This window comes from Ascaphus truei, chromosome 4, assembly GCF_040206685.1.
Source record: "Ascaphus truei isolate aAscTru1 chromosome 4, aAscTru1.hap1, whole genome shotgun sequence".
NCBI classification, from domain to species: Eukaryota; Metazoa; Chordata; class Amphibia; order Anura; family Ascaphidae; genus Ascaphus; species Ascaphus truei.
The window spans coordinates 312,304,750-312,320,812 of NC_134486.1; the positions used below are offsets into that span (position 1 = coordinate 312,304,750).

General features: G+C 39.7%; 1 protein-coding gene across 5 annotated transcripts in view; it reads right to left on the bottom strand.

The window, feature by feature from the left end:
- Positions 1-10,030: 10,030 nt before the first annotated feature.
- The window catches only part of ORC3 (origin recognition complex subunit 3), a 56,455-nt gene continuing 50,422 nt past the window's right edge, over positions 10,031-16,063 (bottom strand). For all 5 annotated transcript variants that reach the window (XM_075597846.1, XM_075597847.1, XM_075597849.1 and 2 more), the window contains 5 exons: positions 14,778-14,875; positions 12,680-12,821; positions 12,331-12,441; positions 11,171-11,244; positions 10,031-10,277 (listed from right to left, as the gene is read on the bottom strand). In XM_075597846.1, coding sequence (XP_075453961.1) covers positions 10,172-10,277; positions 11,171-11,244; positions 12,331-12,441; positions 12,680-12,821; positions 14,778-14,875 — 531 coding nt within the window. In that variant the 3' untranslated portion in view covers positions 10,031-10,171. The remainder of the gene's footprint in view (positions 10,278-11,170; positions 11,245-12,330; positions 12,442-12,679; positions 12,822-14,777; positions 14,876-16,063) is intronic.

Below are 16,063 nucleotides of genomic sequence, written 5' to 3' on the forward strand. Positions count from 1 at the left end.
GCGCAGGCAATGTGCTTTCATAGCCAGATACACAATACTGATCACACTGAATTGATAAAATGCTGATTAAATTCTGCTTACTGCCTAGGGTGGTGGGCAATAACAAAAACCCCACATTAATACATTTACCATAACTATAAAGAAATATCTGTTCAATAGGAAGTATAGAAAAGGACACTTGGTACAAGAAAAATGGAAGCAAGCAAAACCTTTTAAAATTATTTTTTATAAATTTGAAAAGTAGTTATTTAAAAATCTTCTTTAAATGTTAACATTAAGATAAACTTTTCACCCTCATCCCTGAACATCAGACATGGGGGATAGGGTAGAGAATTGGGTGGACAGGCCAGTGTGGTCTTCCATGGATGGAAAAGCAATATAACGAGAACACATTTCAATAGCCATTTAATCCTTTTTCTTGCACGGTTATATTGTCCAAGTCTTAACAGCGCAGTCTGTAGGCAGGCAGCATTTGTGAGGCCGCGCTTATTGTGCTGGCGACGCGACTGATGACATCACCACCAAAGAAAGTTGTAATTGGGTATGAAGCGACTTGCCACGGGGCGGGCCGCGGTCTCTGATTTAGAGACCGTAACGTGGCGGCTGTCTCTAAAAAAAAATCAAATAGACCCGGCTTCCAAATTTTACGACGCGACATCGCTCCGTCGCACTTATAGGCGCTGGCGACGGAGTCTACTGATTTGTTTTGGAGCGACGTCGCTGTCACAAGGCACTATAAGTGCAACCTTAAGAGGCAATGTATCGAGGTATGATTGAGATTTAAGATCTGCACACCACTGATTTAGTGTCACAGTAAAAATTGTCTGCTCAAAAGCACACGGGTTGTTCATTAAACTGTGATCGTGCCAATCTGGGCACTAGTGCACGTAAACTCCCATTGAAGTGTCCTGAACACAGTTTAATGAATCCCCCCCCCCCCCCATAGTATCTCACAATTTAGGTATTTCTAACCTTTAATCAATGTAATGACAAACTAATGCAAATATGTGTTTATTATAATCATCTGGCTGTAGAAGTAATGCCTCGCACACATTGCCGTTTATCCAACAGCTGTAATCACTGATTACCCCACAGTTCATTTTCAGGCAGCAGATGGAGCAGCATTTATCTCTTCCCAGGTGGAATTTGACTGTAGAGTTGCAAATAATCCTTTATGACTGAAAATAAAACGTTCGGTGTAAAGATGCAGAGTTTTGTTTTTATTTGGCAATGCAGAATCACGGTGTCTGATGTAAGGTGTCATCAAATATCAGTGTGTGACATGACTACGGAGATCAGAGAAATGGCTGGGGGGGGAACAGGCCACACAGAAGACATAACTGGAAGGAGTACGGTTGGAAAAAGATTGTTATTAAAGCAACTAATTAGTAAAGTGACAAGGCATCATCATTTTCTTCTGTACCAAAGTGAAATTCCATGTTAAGGATGGCAGTATATAAATAGAAAGTATGTGTAGTAACAGTGCATTGTAATGACGATTAGTGTATTTACACCAGGGGTAGCCACCTCCAGTCCTATCAATGGGTCAGTATATCCCTGCTTCAGCACAGGGTGGCTTAATCAGTGCGACAGCATGGAAAACCTGACCTGTTGGTAGCTCTTGAGGATTGGGGTTGGCCTCGACTGCTCTACACACTTCCAAACACAAACAGCTTGTTAATTTATAAAATAAAAAGAAAATGATCAAATACCTAGGGGTATATCTCACAAAAGATTACAAAGCATTATATAAGGCAAATTATCCCAAGCTGTTCAAGACTCTAAAGGAGGATATTTCAGGAGATGGGCGGAGTGTGGCATCTCTTGGATTGGAAGAATTCACAGTGTGAAAATGAATCTCCTGCCGAGGGTGCTCTACCTTTTCCAGGCCCTCCCGATCCCCCTGCTGAAAGAGGATATCCTCTCGCTACAGTCTACGATAACGAAGTTTATCTGGAACAAAAAGGGCCCAAGAATAAAAAAAGACATCTTGAGGAGGCCGACCTCGAGAGGAGGGTTGGGGGTGCCTTGCTTCCTCGCCTATTATGAAGCAGCGCAATTGAGCCAAATTGTACAGTGGCACGCAGATCCGAAACTTCGGAGGTGGGTGGCACTGGAAAAAGCATGTTGCGAACCTATAGAGTTGTACAATCTAATTTGGATCTCCAGAAAAACCGGTCCAGAATGCGGACACCGCTGCAGGCCACTTTAAATTCCTTGAAGATATGGGAGGCTACCAAATTTAGATGTTCTCTCACAACGTCAAACTCCTTGATGACGCCCATTTGGGGCAACCCAGACTTTGCTCCAGGCATGGATAGCTCTAACTTTACAATGTGGATTCAGTCAGGGTATTTCAGACTAAAAGATCTGGAGGGCAGAAAATTCGTCAAAACTTTTGACCATATCAAAGAGAAAAAAAATTCCTAACGCTGAATTCTTCAGATACCTCCATATCAGGGCATTCTATAACAAAGCCCTTATTCGGCCCCGCAGAACAAATTTCGAGCAGATGTGTTCAAGAGGTACGGACACGAGGGGACTAACCTCTAGGATGTACAGGGAAGTGGTCTGTCCAGGGACAGAGGACGAACCCAGACTTAGCTACATGAGACAGTGGGAAGAGGATTTAGGGGAGACATTAGAGGACGAGGACTGGGACAGGATCCTGCAGGCAGCAGCCAAAAGCTCTATCTGTACCACGTTAAAGGAGAGCGCATACATAGTCTTGATGCGCTGGTACTACACCCCAAATAAACTATCGAAATTTGTCAAAGGCTATTCAACGCTCTGCCCTTAGCAGTGCTGTGAAAGAGCGGACTTGCGCCACATGCTGTGGTCTTGCATGAAGGTGGCTCCGATTTGGGCGGAGATTAGGGATTGGCTGCAAAGATTGATAGGCGTGGAGGTCCCCCTGGACCCATGGCTGTTCTTATTGGGCAGGCGAACCCGGGGGATCCCGAATGCAACACATAAATTGATCACACACCGCCACCAGATACGAGATCGCAGCATTGTGGAAGCAACCAGATATACCGATTATACACAAAATCAGGAATAGAATTTGGTTTGTCTGCCGGATGGAACAGTTGACAAGTCTAGTTAACGACACCGGCTCAAATTTTCTAAAAGTTTGGTCGCCTTGGTTGGCCCAGACAGACATCCCGGGGGTGGATAGTGCCACGATTTTGTAATAATAGTCTGAAATGCGTTTTCCGCAACCAAGCGGATCCAAGACCACATAGCGACAGTAAATTGGAGAGGCAGGCAGGAGCCCGGAGAGCCCGGGAAATCCCGAGCTGATACGCTAAAATTCCCCAGATCAGTAAGAACCAAATACCCGCCAGAAAGGAGGGACAGATGTGTGTCTGCCCCCCATCCGTCGACTCGGTCGCCCCCCACTCATCCCCCCTGTTAGAAGAAACAGGTGGTTATACTAAAGCCAATGGGATGTGTTACCATGTATGTACTGTATCACCTAATAAAATTGAAGTTATTAAAAAAAAAAAAGCGCATTCCAAACGTAGAGCCTCAAACCACCTAAAATAAAATAATATCGTGCACAGAAATGTCTAAAAACATGGGAGTCCTGCCTTTCTTTTTCTCGATTGGCATTTGAAAAGGCTTAATGTGATTAGGGACAGCAATCTCAGAAGGGTTATGCTTTTTGACAGCCTGTTTTTTGTGTCGTTTCTTTAACAAGCTGCAGCAACAGGTGGTCTGTCAATCATTATATTTGTGATGTCTGGTTCCCTAGACATGCAATCCCAGCTGCATATACCACAATTGCAAAATACCTGTAGCCTACAACTTCTTTAAACATTCAGGTGGTTTGTGGTTACAGATGACAGAGTGCTGCTACATTGTTGTGCTGCTGATCTCATAGTGGCAAATGCTTTATTTTAGGATAACACACATATTGGACATTTCATTAGATCGTATTAGGCCGCGCTTATAGTGCCGTCGATGGCGACACAACAGGTGATGTCACTTGTCGCCACAGGTGAAACTTATATTTCGCTGGGCGGTGGCAGCACGGGTTTCCTGGCATTTGATTTGTTATGGGGCTGTCTCATGAGGCGACAGCCCTTGAAAAATCAAATATTGCCGGCTGCCAGTTTTTGCGACGGCGACAATGCTTACTATAGGCGCACGCGGCGGCAATGCATTTGTTTTCCGTCGCCGGCACTATAAGTGCGGTCTTAACCTTACTGGTGGTGGGACAGCCAATATTGCATAGCTACACAATATACTGCAAGATAGCTAGCACCTTACTACATCATGGCTGTTTCCACTCATAGTAAATTGATTTGCTCCTTATAATATAATGTTCACCACCTTAAGAAAAGTGATACAGATGTGATCTTCCGTTTTAGAGGCTATACTTTGGAGTGAATAAAGGCGACTGCAAAAACACATTGCACATTCAATAAACATTGCTATAAGGGCTATGTTACTAAAGCAGGTATTACAAATATTCTCGTCACCTATGACTTGCGGATACCAATGTTATTTTTGCCATAAGTCCAGTAGACTTCCAGCAACAAATCTGAGAACTTTCCAACACAAGTCAGAAATTGGGCCTCCATATGAATCTCAGCAAGGCCAAATGTGTCAACCAAGATTGAAATAAATGAAATAGAAGTTGTTAAAATTATGTCTACATTGGCCAGTAAGTATCAATGGATGGAAACCTATCAAATTGAATCAAGACAATGAAGATGGGATGGAACACATTTGGAAGAAATGAGACCTTTCAAGGGAACCTCCCACTGTTTCTTACGAGGAAAGTGTTTAACCAGTGCATTATTTATAGCTGTGTTAATAAAATAGTGAAGCGCAAACCCTATGATAAATTAAATCAAAATTCCATAAATACAAATTAATATCACCAATGGAGATGCTGCTGGCGTAGGGATTGGAAAATCCCTCAGGATATGGTACAGAAGCACTCAAAGTGCAAACCCCGCTGCTTGTATGAGGTGATCACTCAGGGAATCTGAAGACAGGAACTCTCGTGCAGATATAAAAGGAGAGAAAAAAGAGAAAATAGTGCAACACAGTTTAATCAAATAAAAAGGAGCAAACAAGCTTAGGCTTGTAAGCAAACAAGCTTAGGCTTAGTAAGCTTACATACTATAGATGTAAATCAGGCGATTTGACCACTCTGGGTCCTGCAGTGGTGTTCAGCTGTTAAAACAGAGCGAGGGGAATCTGTGTACATCAAGCAGCGTTTGCTCACGCTGCCTACTTCCGGATTCAGGTGGCAGGTGACGTCATCAGTCTCGACAGCCAATGGGGATTCAGTTCTCGTCTGAGACCATGCCCCCTGGATACACCGATATCGCCGATGGAAAGCAGCAAGTGCTCAACTTAGATGTAAAACCACCGCTCCAAATCAGCACACTGCAGGAATGGTAGTCCACAAGTGGCTCAAGAGAACTACCCTACGCGTTTCATTCGGATAGAACCGAACTTCCTCAGGGGTGTATGAATACAGAGTGCAGAGCCCAGGTAAAATAGTCCCTAGGGGCGTCGACATCATGACACAAAAGGGGCCGATGCAGCAGTGATAGGCTCAAAGCAAAGTAGTGCAATAGATCATTTACATATATAAACAACACTACCATTATACAAACGGATAATAAAACAAACAGAAAAACTATAATATCTAGTAATGGAGAAAATAATACATTAGGAGGGATGAATGGAGGTATGTAGAGAATCTAGCTAAAACAGACAAAATATTAGTAATGAAAAGACATGTAACTCTAATGCACTCACATAATAGAAAGATTTTACCTGCAGAATGTCTTTTGTGATGAACCATCTGGTGATACCACCAGTATGGATACTACTAAAGAAGAGGACATATCCCCTCACTTCTTCGAATTAGAGAAATTATTATTCTCTGAAACGAGGAAGTTGTGGGACATGGTCTCATTAGAGAATTATTTGAAGTGTAAACGTATTTCACATGGCTTACGCATTTTTAAACTACTTTTAATTTAACAGATAAAGATTTCTTAGATAAACGGAATAACATTATTGACACATGCTCTTTTGAGTTAATGAAACTCCTAATTTCTAATCATAAAATATCCTTAGACCTTCTTGATTAATCTATTAAAGATTTACAAATTAAATTAGAGCCTTTTGAAGATACGGCTAGTTTTAAGGATAAAGATAAATTGTTAGCCAGAACTGACAAATTACAGGCTGCTGTTATCTCTGTTAAACAAAATTAATTTTACAGAGTTAAACATGATTATGAGAACAACAAAATTAGGAACTGGTCTAAAGGTATTAAGGAGACAACTCAAAAAACAGCCAATATTGTGGAAGATAAAATAGTTTCCCCGAAGAAATTGGATACTAGTAAATATCAATCTTCATATGATAGATCTAGATCACCCCGCCAGCATAGAACTGATGATAGGGGGCGAGATAGACACCATTCCAAATCTAATTATAGGAATAAATCTAAACAGAATTATAAAAGAAAAGAACAGGAGAAACAATCTGTCCAACATAGGGAACAATTAAATGAGAGATAAATCTCCTCCTTTTTTGGAGGAGGGTCGTCACTCCAAAAAGAAAGAGGAGGACCTGAAGTTCCCATGGAGAAAAGCTTTTATCATCTTGTTGTCCAAGACTTTGAACAACTTGCGAATGAATCTCAAGGTAAAAACAATGTTTCTAGATTAGAGATAGACGCAATGAATAAATTGGCTGATGATAAAAATCTAGTAATTAAAGCTGCCGACAAGGGTGGGGGTACGGTTACAATGAGTAGGGCTTATTATCTAGAAGAATCCCATAGGATTCGGAATGATCGTAATACCTACTCTATTCTAACTACCGACCCCACTAAATCCTTTTCTTCCGAGCTAGATCTTTTACTCCAAAGAGGCAGGAATATGGGTATTTTAAGTGAACACGAATTTCCTAAAATACCCATTTTTTACTTTTTACCAAAAGTGCATAAGGACATGAATAGACCCCCGGGTCGTCCAATTATCTCCGGCATTAATTCTCTAACAGCCAATCTGTCCCATTACATTGATACTTTTTAAAAAGATTTTGTTTTTAAATTACCTTCCTTTCTTAAAGACTCGACGAAAGTTATCAATGCTATGGAGAACCAAGATTGGCATTTTAATTATATCTGGTGCACGGTAGATGTAACCTCATTATATACTGTAATTGATCATGATCAAGGTTGTAGTGCAGTTAAAAGAACACTAGATGAGTCTACGAAATTTAATCAAGACCAAACTGATTTTATTATAGAGGGTATTAGATTTATTTTAGATCACAACTTCTTTGCTTTTGAGGGATCGTTTTATCTCCAAACCAGGGGGACAGCGATGGGTCCCAGGTTCGCGCCAAGCTACGCAAATTTATTTATGGGTATTTGGGAGAGGGATTATATTCACCACTCCAACCCGTTTGGCGCAAACCTGGTGTCTTGGAAACGCTATATCGACAATATCCTTTTTATTTATCTTAACAACAACCCTCATAATCTGCATTTTACTCATAAATGTCATGAATCTAGCATAGATTTTTTAGACTTGTTTAATACACAGGTTGTGGTAAAATTCACACTAAAGCCTTTTTTAAAGCAGTTGACTGCAATAATTATATCCTAAAAAGCAGCTGTCATCATCCACAATGGACCTCCAATATTCCTTTTGTTCAATTTAGGAGAGTCCATAAAAACTGCTCTGATTTAGAGATTTTGGAATCTGCTTGAACAGAAATTCATAGATAGACAGTATCCTCCTTTAGAAGTGGTGGAGGCCAAAAAGAAAGCAAGGGATACAGATAGAAGCCTCACTTTACAATGTAATCCAAAAAAAGAAGAGAAAAATAATGTCATTCGTTTTATTACACAGTTCAACAGTGAACATTTTAAAATTAATAAAATATTAAACAAGCATTGGCATATTTTAAAAAGTGACCACATTTTAAAAGATTTTTTTTACCAGATCGAGCACAAGTGGTTTATACCAAGGCACGGAATTTGAAAGATAAACTAGCTCCCAGTCTCATAAAACCATTAGCTATTGAGAATACCTGGCTGGGTGAGACACCTAAAGGTTTTTTTTAAATGCACCAAGTGCAAGGCCTGTGAGTATGCAAAAACTAAATCTGACTGCTTTTCATCTAATGTCTCTAAGGAGACTTTTAAAATAAAGAATTTTATTAACTGTAAAAGCTGTTCAGTCATTTATCTGCTCCAATGTCCCTGCGGACTTCAATATGTAGGTCGTACTATTCGACCTCTACGCGTCAGGATATTGGAGCATATTCGAAATATTACTAATGGGTTCGAGAGCCATAACGTGTCCTTACAATTTAAGTTAGTACATCAATCAAACCCTTTGGGTCTTTTATACCAGGGTATTGATATTGTGAAACCACACTGGAGGGGTGGCAATCGTATCCAGGAAGTTTCCCAACAAAAAACTGTCTGGATACATAAGCTAAAAACTCTTAAACCTTTAGGTCTAAACAGATATAGATCTAGTCTCCTTTTTGCACTAATATTACTAAGCTCATTTAATATCTGGTCCCCTTTGCTTGTCTTAATGCTAATCTGATTTAACTGTGTAATTTATTATCTCGGTTATAGTATCATCTCCATTTCAGGGAGTTTATTTTAGCATATTTTTTTATTAATAAGTTTATTATAAATTTTAAAACTTAGTAGTTTTCCATAAGATTTCTGGACAATTATTTTTGTTTTCTAAATTTAATATAGACTTTTTCAGTAGCTTTCTATTTGACAATTAGATCAGATTAGTATCTCTGCACTTAATCTGTTTTAATATTTATAGAATTTTATATTGTTAGAATCTTTCTATTATGTGAGTGCATTAGTTACATGTCTTTTCGTTTACTAATATTTTGTCCGTTTTAGCTAGATTCCCTACATACCTACATTCATCCCTCCTAATGTATTATTTTCTCCATTACTAAATATTATAGTTTTTCTGTTTGTTTTATTACCCGTTTGTATAATGGTAGTGTTGTTTATATATGTAAATAATCTATTGCACTACTTTGCTTTGAACCTATCACTGCTGCGCGCCAGCCCTTTTGCGTCATGATGTCGACGCCCCTAGGGACTATTTTACCTGGGCTCTGCACTCTGTATTCATACACCCCTGAGGAAGTTCGGTTCTATCCGAATGAAACGCTTAGGGTAGTTCTCTTGAGCCACTTGTGGACTACCATTCCTGCAGTGTGCTGATTTGGAGCGGTGGTTTTACATCTAAGTTGAGCACTTGCTGCTTTCCATCGGCGATATCGGTGTATCCAGGGGGCATGGTCTGAGACGAGAACTGAATCCCCATTGGCTGTCGAGACTGATGACGTTACCTGCCACTCGAATCCAGAAGTAGGCAGCGTGAGCAAACGCTGCTTGATGTACACAGATTCCCCTCGCTCTGTTTTAACAGCTGAACACCACTGCAGGACCCAGAGTGGTCAAATCGCCTGATTTACATCTATAGTATGTGAGTGGCCTGAGCTTGTGTGTGTTTCAGCAGAAGGATGACATTTTGAACATACACTTTGAACCATACTTTCACCTCAAACTTGATAGTAATCTTACTTGTTTCAGATGAGACTACAACAGTTTAACACATTTATGAGCTACGAAAAAAAACAAAAAACTGATTGAACGAAAAATATATAGTATAAGATGTGATGGAAAAACAAAAGGGACACACGCTTTTGTTAACGAGCAAAGAATAGTATTAAGTGTAATAGACGCAATCATCCATAAAAATAAAAAAAAAGCGTCAAACAGACATCTTGGCAAAATGTGTGAGAATGTGACCGAGACACCACTAGCATCCAATAAATAACCACTATTCTCAAGTTCTATGTGAGTGCCGGTATTATATTTTACCATTGCTGTAATCACTCATTGCTTCACCAACAGGATTGTGCACCGTTGCAAATCTACAAAAATCGGGAGGGCTCCACATTTTCTGTTTTCATACAATCAACAGACTTACAACAAATATTTTATTTAACAAACTCTGTTCGAAGAGCATTGGATCTTCACTTTCATAAAAAGTACAAAACAGTCATTACAGCCCTCGGTTCGCCTCCCTCCATCTGACATCGCTGGAAAGTATTTTTCTCTACTGGTTTAGCATCCTCCCCACGTCAGCCGGGCCACATGATCAGTCTTCTGTTTGGTGGGCTTTACGAAGCCCAGTAGCTCCAGCTCGGACACCGCCCTGATAAACCGAGCACTGAGAGGAGGAACCAGTGAAGGAATTCAACAATCAAATACTTCCGCACTAATGATCACTTGGCATTACAAGCTCTTCTTAAATAAACACATATCGCAAGTTTATGGAGGGCGTCAAAAGAAAAAGAGCTTTATATCTGTCAGTATACATAGTCACCGGAGACGAGTTTCATTCCCAAAAGTGATCTGCAACAATGTCACAATATGTCCACATATTTCTCATCCCTACACTTGATTGATGTGACTGGTCTCTGTTCCACCCATGTCGCTTCTGTACAGGAGAAGTTTAATAAAAAATACAACTGTAGTTTCAAGCAAGGCTTCCATTAACTATCCTCTTTCACTTTTGGATAATAAACCAATTGATGTATTTAGCAAATGATTGCATTAGAGGGAATTGGGAGAAGAGAAAATGTTCACAGTATCAGGGTTTCGCTGTACTTTTATTACTAAAGTTCTCCAGTATCCAGTAATGTGCACATACTGTATGGATACAGACCAGATACTGCCAACTGCATACAACAGTCGTTCCATCTGGTCTTCAAAAAGAAGGGCAAGCACCCCTTTTGTCTTTAAATGATTTTACTGTTCTGGAACAACATTCAATGTCCTTAGCATGCATTGCTCTTTGACCTTAAGGTCACATAGGTTGTTCATTCATTGTGTGCCATGTTGATCCATTATCCTCTACAGCTAAACCAGAGAATTGTTAGGTAGGAAAAGGATACATAAAATAGAGCAGTTTTTTTTTTTTACATGTTCAGGTTATTACTGACCACACCGAATCACATCCAAGGTCTGACCCCAGGCCACATGCCCGTACTGCATTTCTATATGTACATCTGCTGCTTGCCCCTAATATTTCATTTTTTACGTAGACAGCCGAAAGGATACTGGATAATTTCATAAACTGGCTTAGAGGAATTGGAGTCACTCCTGTCAGCAGAGCCGACTACAGTTGCAAAAGCCTGTGGATAAAAAAAAAAAAAAAATTAAATAATACCTATTGGTGCTTTGGAGCATTTTGTGAATAACCACAAATTAAACAGCAAATAAAAACTGCAAATGCATAATGTACATATAACACTACCCCCTACGGGACTAGGTTATGGTTTAGGAGAACCACAAGCTTGGTGCTTTATGTGGTTGCCTCTAAAGAGAAACAGGAACATTCGAGGAAATGGGAAATACTACCAACAAACTAGGCATAAAATCAATTTCAGTTCCAACATGGCCAGGAAATACAGAATATGTCATGAAAAGCTAGGTGTTACAAACTTTCCCTGCCAAAATAAAATATTGATGCAGAGATACATTAGATGCCATGTGTAATGAGAATAGTTTATTGTGTTTCTGATGGCCAAATCCAAATCAATCTCTTGAACAAGTAATTTTCTTGTCAGAACACCATGTTTTTGCCATGGAGTCTCTTTATTGACTGAGAATATATGACCATATTTACCAAGCAGGGCTATTCCAGAAGACGCCTCCAAGTGCCAAAGACACCTTTCAGTCCATTCAGGGTTTTGAGAAGGAATTAAAATGCCACACACAGATGTTCACAAGTCTGCTATATCTACTTTATATAGTGCCTGGCAAGGACATTCCCAAAGTAGTAAATTATTTCTCTAATGTTTGAAGAAGGGCGTTTAAAGGGTTAGCTCATATAGTTATAATGAAGCTTAATAACTACTGAACATATAAATATAATTACCACTAGACCAAAAATGTAAAAATCAAAACAAAGCACATTTCAATAGGAACATAGCACCAATGTTTCAGATCCCAGCCAAGTTTGCCATCATCCCGACGATGGCCCCGGACAGGGTCTAAAATACTAATTATTTCATATTTCTATTTAATACACTTTATTTTGATTCATACGTTTTTGGGCTAGTGGTTAATATATGTATGTAACAGGTATGGAGTGATTCTACCAAGGTTTCTTTTTTTTTTATGTGCCATATTTATAGACGCACTCTATAGACAACACATTGTTGGTGTGGATTATCCACCATAAACAGCATACGACTCTCTTCTTTCACATACAGTACCTCCAACCAGTCATAGAGGTTAATCAGACGCCCGCATTCAAGGTGCAGTTTGTACGCAATACAGATATCCGGTGCAGCACTGGAAACGGATCCACCGTCACATTCTAACGACTGCTCAGAAGAAAGGATGCAGAGGAAAGAGGTGTCACAACTCTGACCAAACCGTGCGCTGCATTCAATGTGAACGTATTCAACAAGAGAAGCAGATCAGTATGAATATATACTGCTGCATAAAATATGAAAAATGTACGCACCAACAGGCATTGATATAACATATTTGATGCTAAGCTTGTGCATTTTTGTTCCAGTTTTGAAAGGAGACAACGGGAAAGCTGTAGACAACTATTACCTTCAAGTAGCAAGAGGGGTTGTTCAGAGCAGTGTGCAGAGCAACGCGAGGTGCAGCGTTCAAATGCCTGCGGAGGGTACTAGCAGCACTAAAATATACCGCTTCATGCAAAGGCTGCATTTCTGGGGGGGCAAGATACTCTCTGAAACAGAAAGTGGGAACATTTCTAAACAAACTTAGCTAAAAAAAAAAGACCTTTGAGTTTTATGGAAATATTAAGTAGAAGGAATTGTTGTTGGATCAACCTATACACTATGCATGGGTCTGTGGGTTTTCTAGCATGCATCTTCTTCAAATCCATCTTCATTAGAGAGCAAATGACAGATCATCATACAAAAGCATTCATCTCATTTCATAGCACAGGTAACTTTAAATCATGTTTCACGGCTTGTAAGGACTTAAGGGAAAAAAAAGCTGTACTTCGGTTTACGTGCCGGTGCCAAAAAAAGAGTAAAGCTGACAAAAAAAAATAAAAAAAATAAGCATTTTTATTTGTTCAAGCTGATGTGATTATTTCTCAGCTTGCTAGCACTCCAAGCAAATTCTTTGCTGCCTGCACATGAAAACCATGGACTGTGCATAACGTTTCCTGGACTCAGCTTGTACAGATGTTAGGAGTCTCAACACGCTTTGCTTCCATGTAAAAGGAACACAAGCTATCAGGCAGCAGCACGTTCAATCTTAGTGCAAATACACACTTACCATTAATATTCATACAGAATAAGTAAATGCTTAATAACTCAAAGGTGCCCAACCTTCTTAGACAGAAAGAGTTTATAGAACAGTCATGCCATTTTATTTTGCCAATGAAACCACCAGCAAAGGAATACAAAAATACAATCCTGTATAACTGTCCCATAAACATTTGCTGAGCAGACACTGGACACAGTTGACTTTATTTGCATTCAACATCTTTCCAATGCTCTAATAGGATACATTAAAAAATCCAAAGCTGTGAAAAGTCTACCCGCCATGCGGTTAATATACTTAATAGATATACCTCTTCCACAGAAAGCTACTGAAGATATGTCCATTGCTGCATATGCATTAAATATAATATGAATACAATATTTTTAATAACGTGCATGCGTACACACATACATACATACATATATATATATATATAGGTAACAGAGCAGATGGCACACAAATACAGATGAGGACAGGTGCTTAGTCCCATATGAATGAATACAATCAAAGGCTCCTTACCAGGCAGACCAGAGAATCCAGGGAATCCAAAGCAGGCACAGCAAGGAAGAGACAGCACACTTGTTAGCAAAAAGAATTGTATTAGTGAAGCAGGCACAAAACACCAACGTTTCGGTCCTAAAAACAGGACCCTTGATAGGACCCTTCACTAATACAATTCTTTTTGCTAACAAGTGTGCTGTCTCTTCCTTGCTGTGCCTGCTTTGGATTCCCTGGATTCTCTGGTCTGCCTGGTAAGGAGCCTTTGATTATATATATATATATATATATATATATATATATATATATATATATATATATATATATATAGTGGAAGTGCTGTATGCTGGGTGATAATGGGGAAAGGCGGGGTTGCAGACCTGCCTAAGACATGCAGATGAGCATACAGCTATATTTGCATATTTGCTTTCCTGTGGAGGGTTTTTGTCACTTTTTTTACTCACCATAACTTAACTCAGTATTATGGTTTGGCCTATCCCATAAGCCTCTCTTGCATTCCCAGTAAAATCAACCCCACACTGATGAGACCCATCAAGGTCGAAACAGCTGTCTGTGGGTGGTTTTCTGGGTATGCACCTTAACCCTGGCTGTGCTCAAAGCTGTGACCATGCAGCAAGCTTAAGCCTATAGGGAACCATGTTAAAAATGGTTATTGAGGCAAAAAGTGACACTGTGTGCTCATTTGCATGTCATTTCCCAGAATCCCTTGCTGCAGTGGAAGTGCTGTATGCTGGGTGATAATGGGGAAAGGCGGGGTTGCAGACCTGCCTAAGACATGCAGATGAGCATACAGCTATATTTGCATATATATATATATATATATATATATATATATATATATAAAATTATTATACATATACACACACACACACCTTCTACAAACACACACCTTACAAGACTGTCTATAAAGTCCACAACTTCAAGACGGAGTGATTCAAACTTGGTTGGTTTCTTTGATCTTCTTGTTTCTTTCATTTCTAACAATGTCTACATAAAAGAGAGACGCGGTTTACGAACTTTTTCTAGCCATCACTTGTATCAAACATCAGGTTCCAATAAAAGTGCTTCTTTGACCTGCTGTTGAACTCGGATTTAAATCAGTGCGTTTTTAAACTTATCTTTTAGCAGAATATAAAAAAAAAATATTTTTGATTCAACTGACATTTGTTTTAACTGCACATCTGTCAGTGGGAAAGGGCTTATCTGGTTTGGTACGATTTATGCCCCCATTGCTAGCTTTTAGAAACAATTCCCTGAGGGCACACAGAGAAGTATAACCCATTGTCTCCTCAACTTATTAAATCTTACAGTGGAGATCAGACAGTAGGAGACAGAAATCTTTCCCAGTTGCTTACTTAAGGGAATTCAAGAGATTGTCTGACAGAGACATGAATGATTGAATGTTGCCCAGGACATACTTGAAAACGAGAGGTAACTCTCAATGTATTACTTCCTGGTAAAACATTTTTATAAGTAAATAAATACATCTGCAGATGTTTCCCTGGAAATGAAGGTTAGAATCATAAATATCGCAGCACATTTTTATCCGACTGAAAGTCTTAGATTTTTGTTAAAACAACAGTGTGGCTTAAATAAACAGTTCATTGAAATATCCAGCATCTTACTTTCCTGCTTCCAGATAAGTCTGCTATTACATTGCACTTTGATGACAGTCAGGGGTAGATTGTGCAATTGCAGGGCTAAGCATGCACATACTGATGCCAGGGGTCCTTTACCACTGCAAATCCCATTTAGGAAATCCCTCCAGATGTTTCCCCAAGAACACTAAAAGGATTATGACAGAATGGATTCTGAAAGACTTCACCAATGAAGAGAAGTATCTAACTCTCCCACCACAGGTTTAAGAACAGTTGTGTATCCACATCATCATTTGTCTTGGTGTATTAATTTGAGTGCCCCAAGACATACCCTGAACAGCATGAGGGACGGCACTCTAGGGCCCCTATGATGTACAGGGCAGATGTCATGCTATGAATGCTAACTTTCTAGAGTGACATTCACTGATCCACGTCCGTTCACGTTCTGATGGGCCTGCCCGTGACCACGGGGTCACGATCAGGATGACCGGTGCCACTCATTGACTTATGCGAAAAGTTTCTAGAGTCTTACAATGAAGAGGGCAGAATGAGACAGGAGCATCGCAAAAGGAGAAAG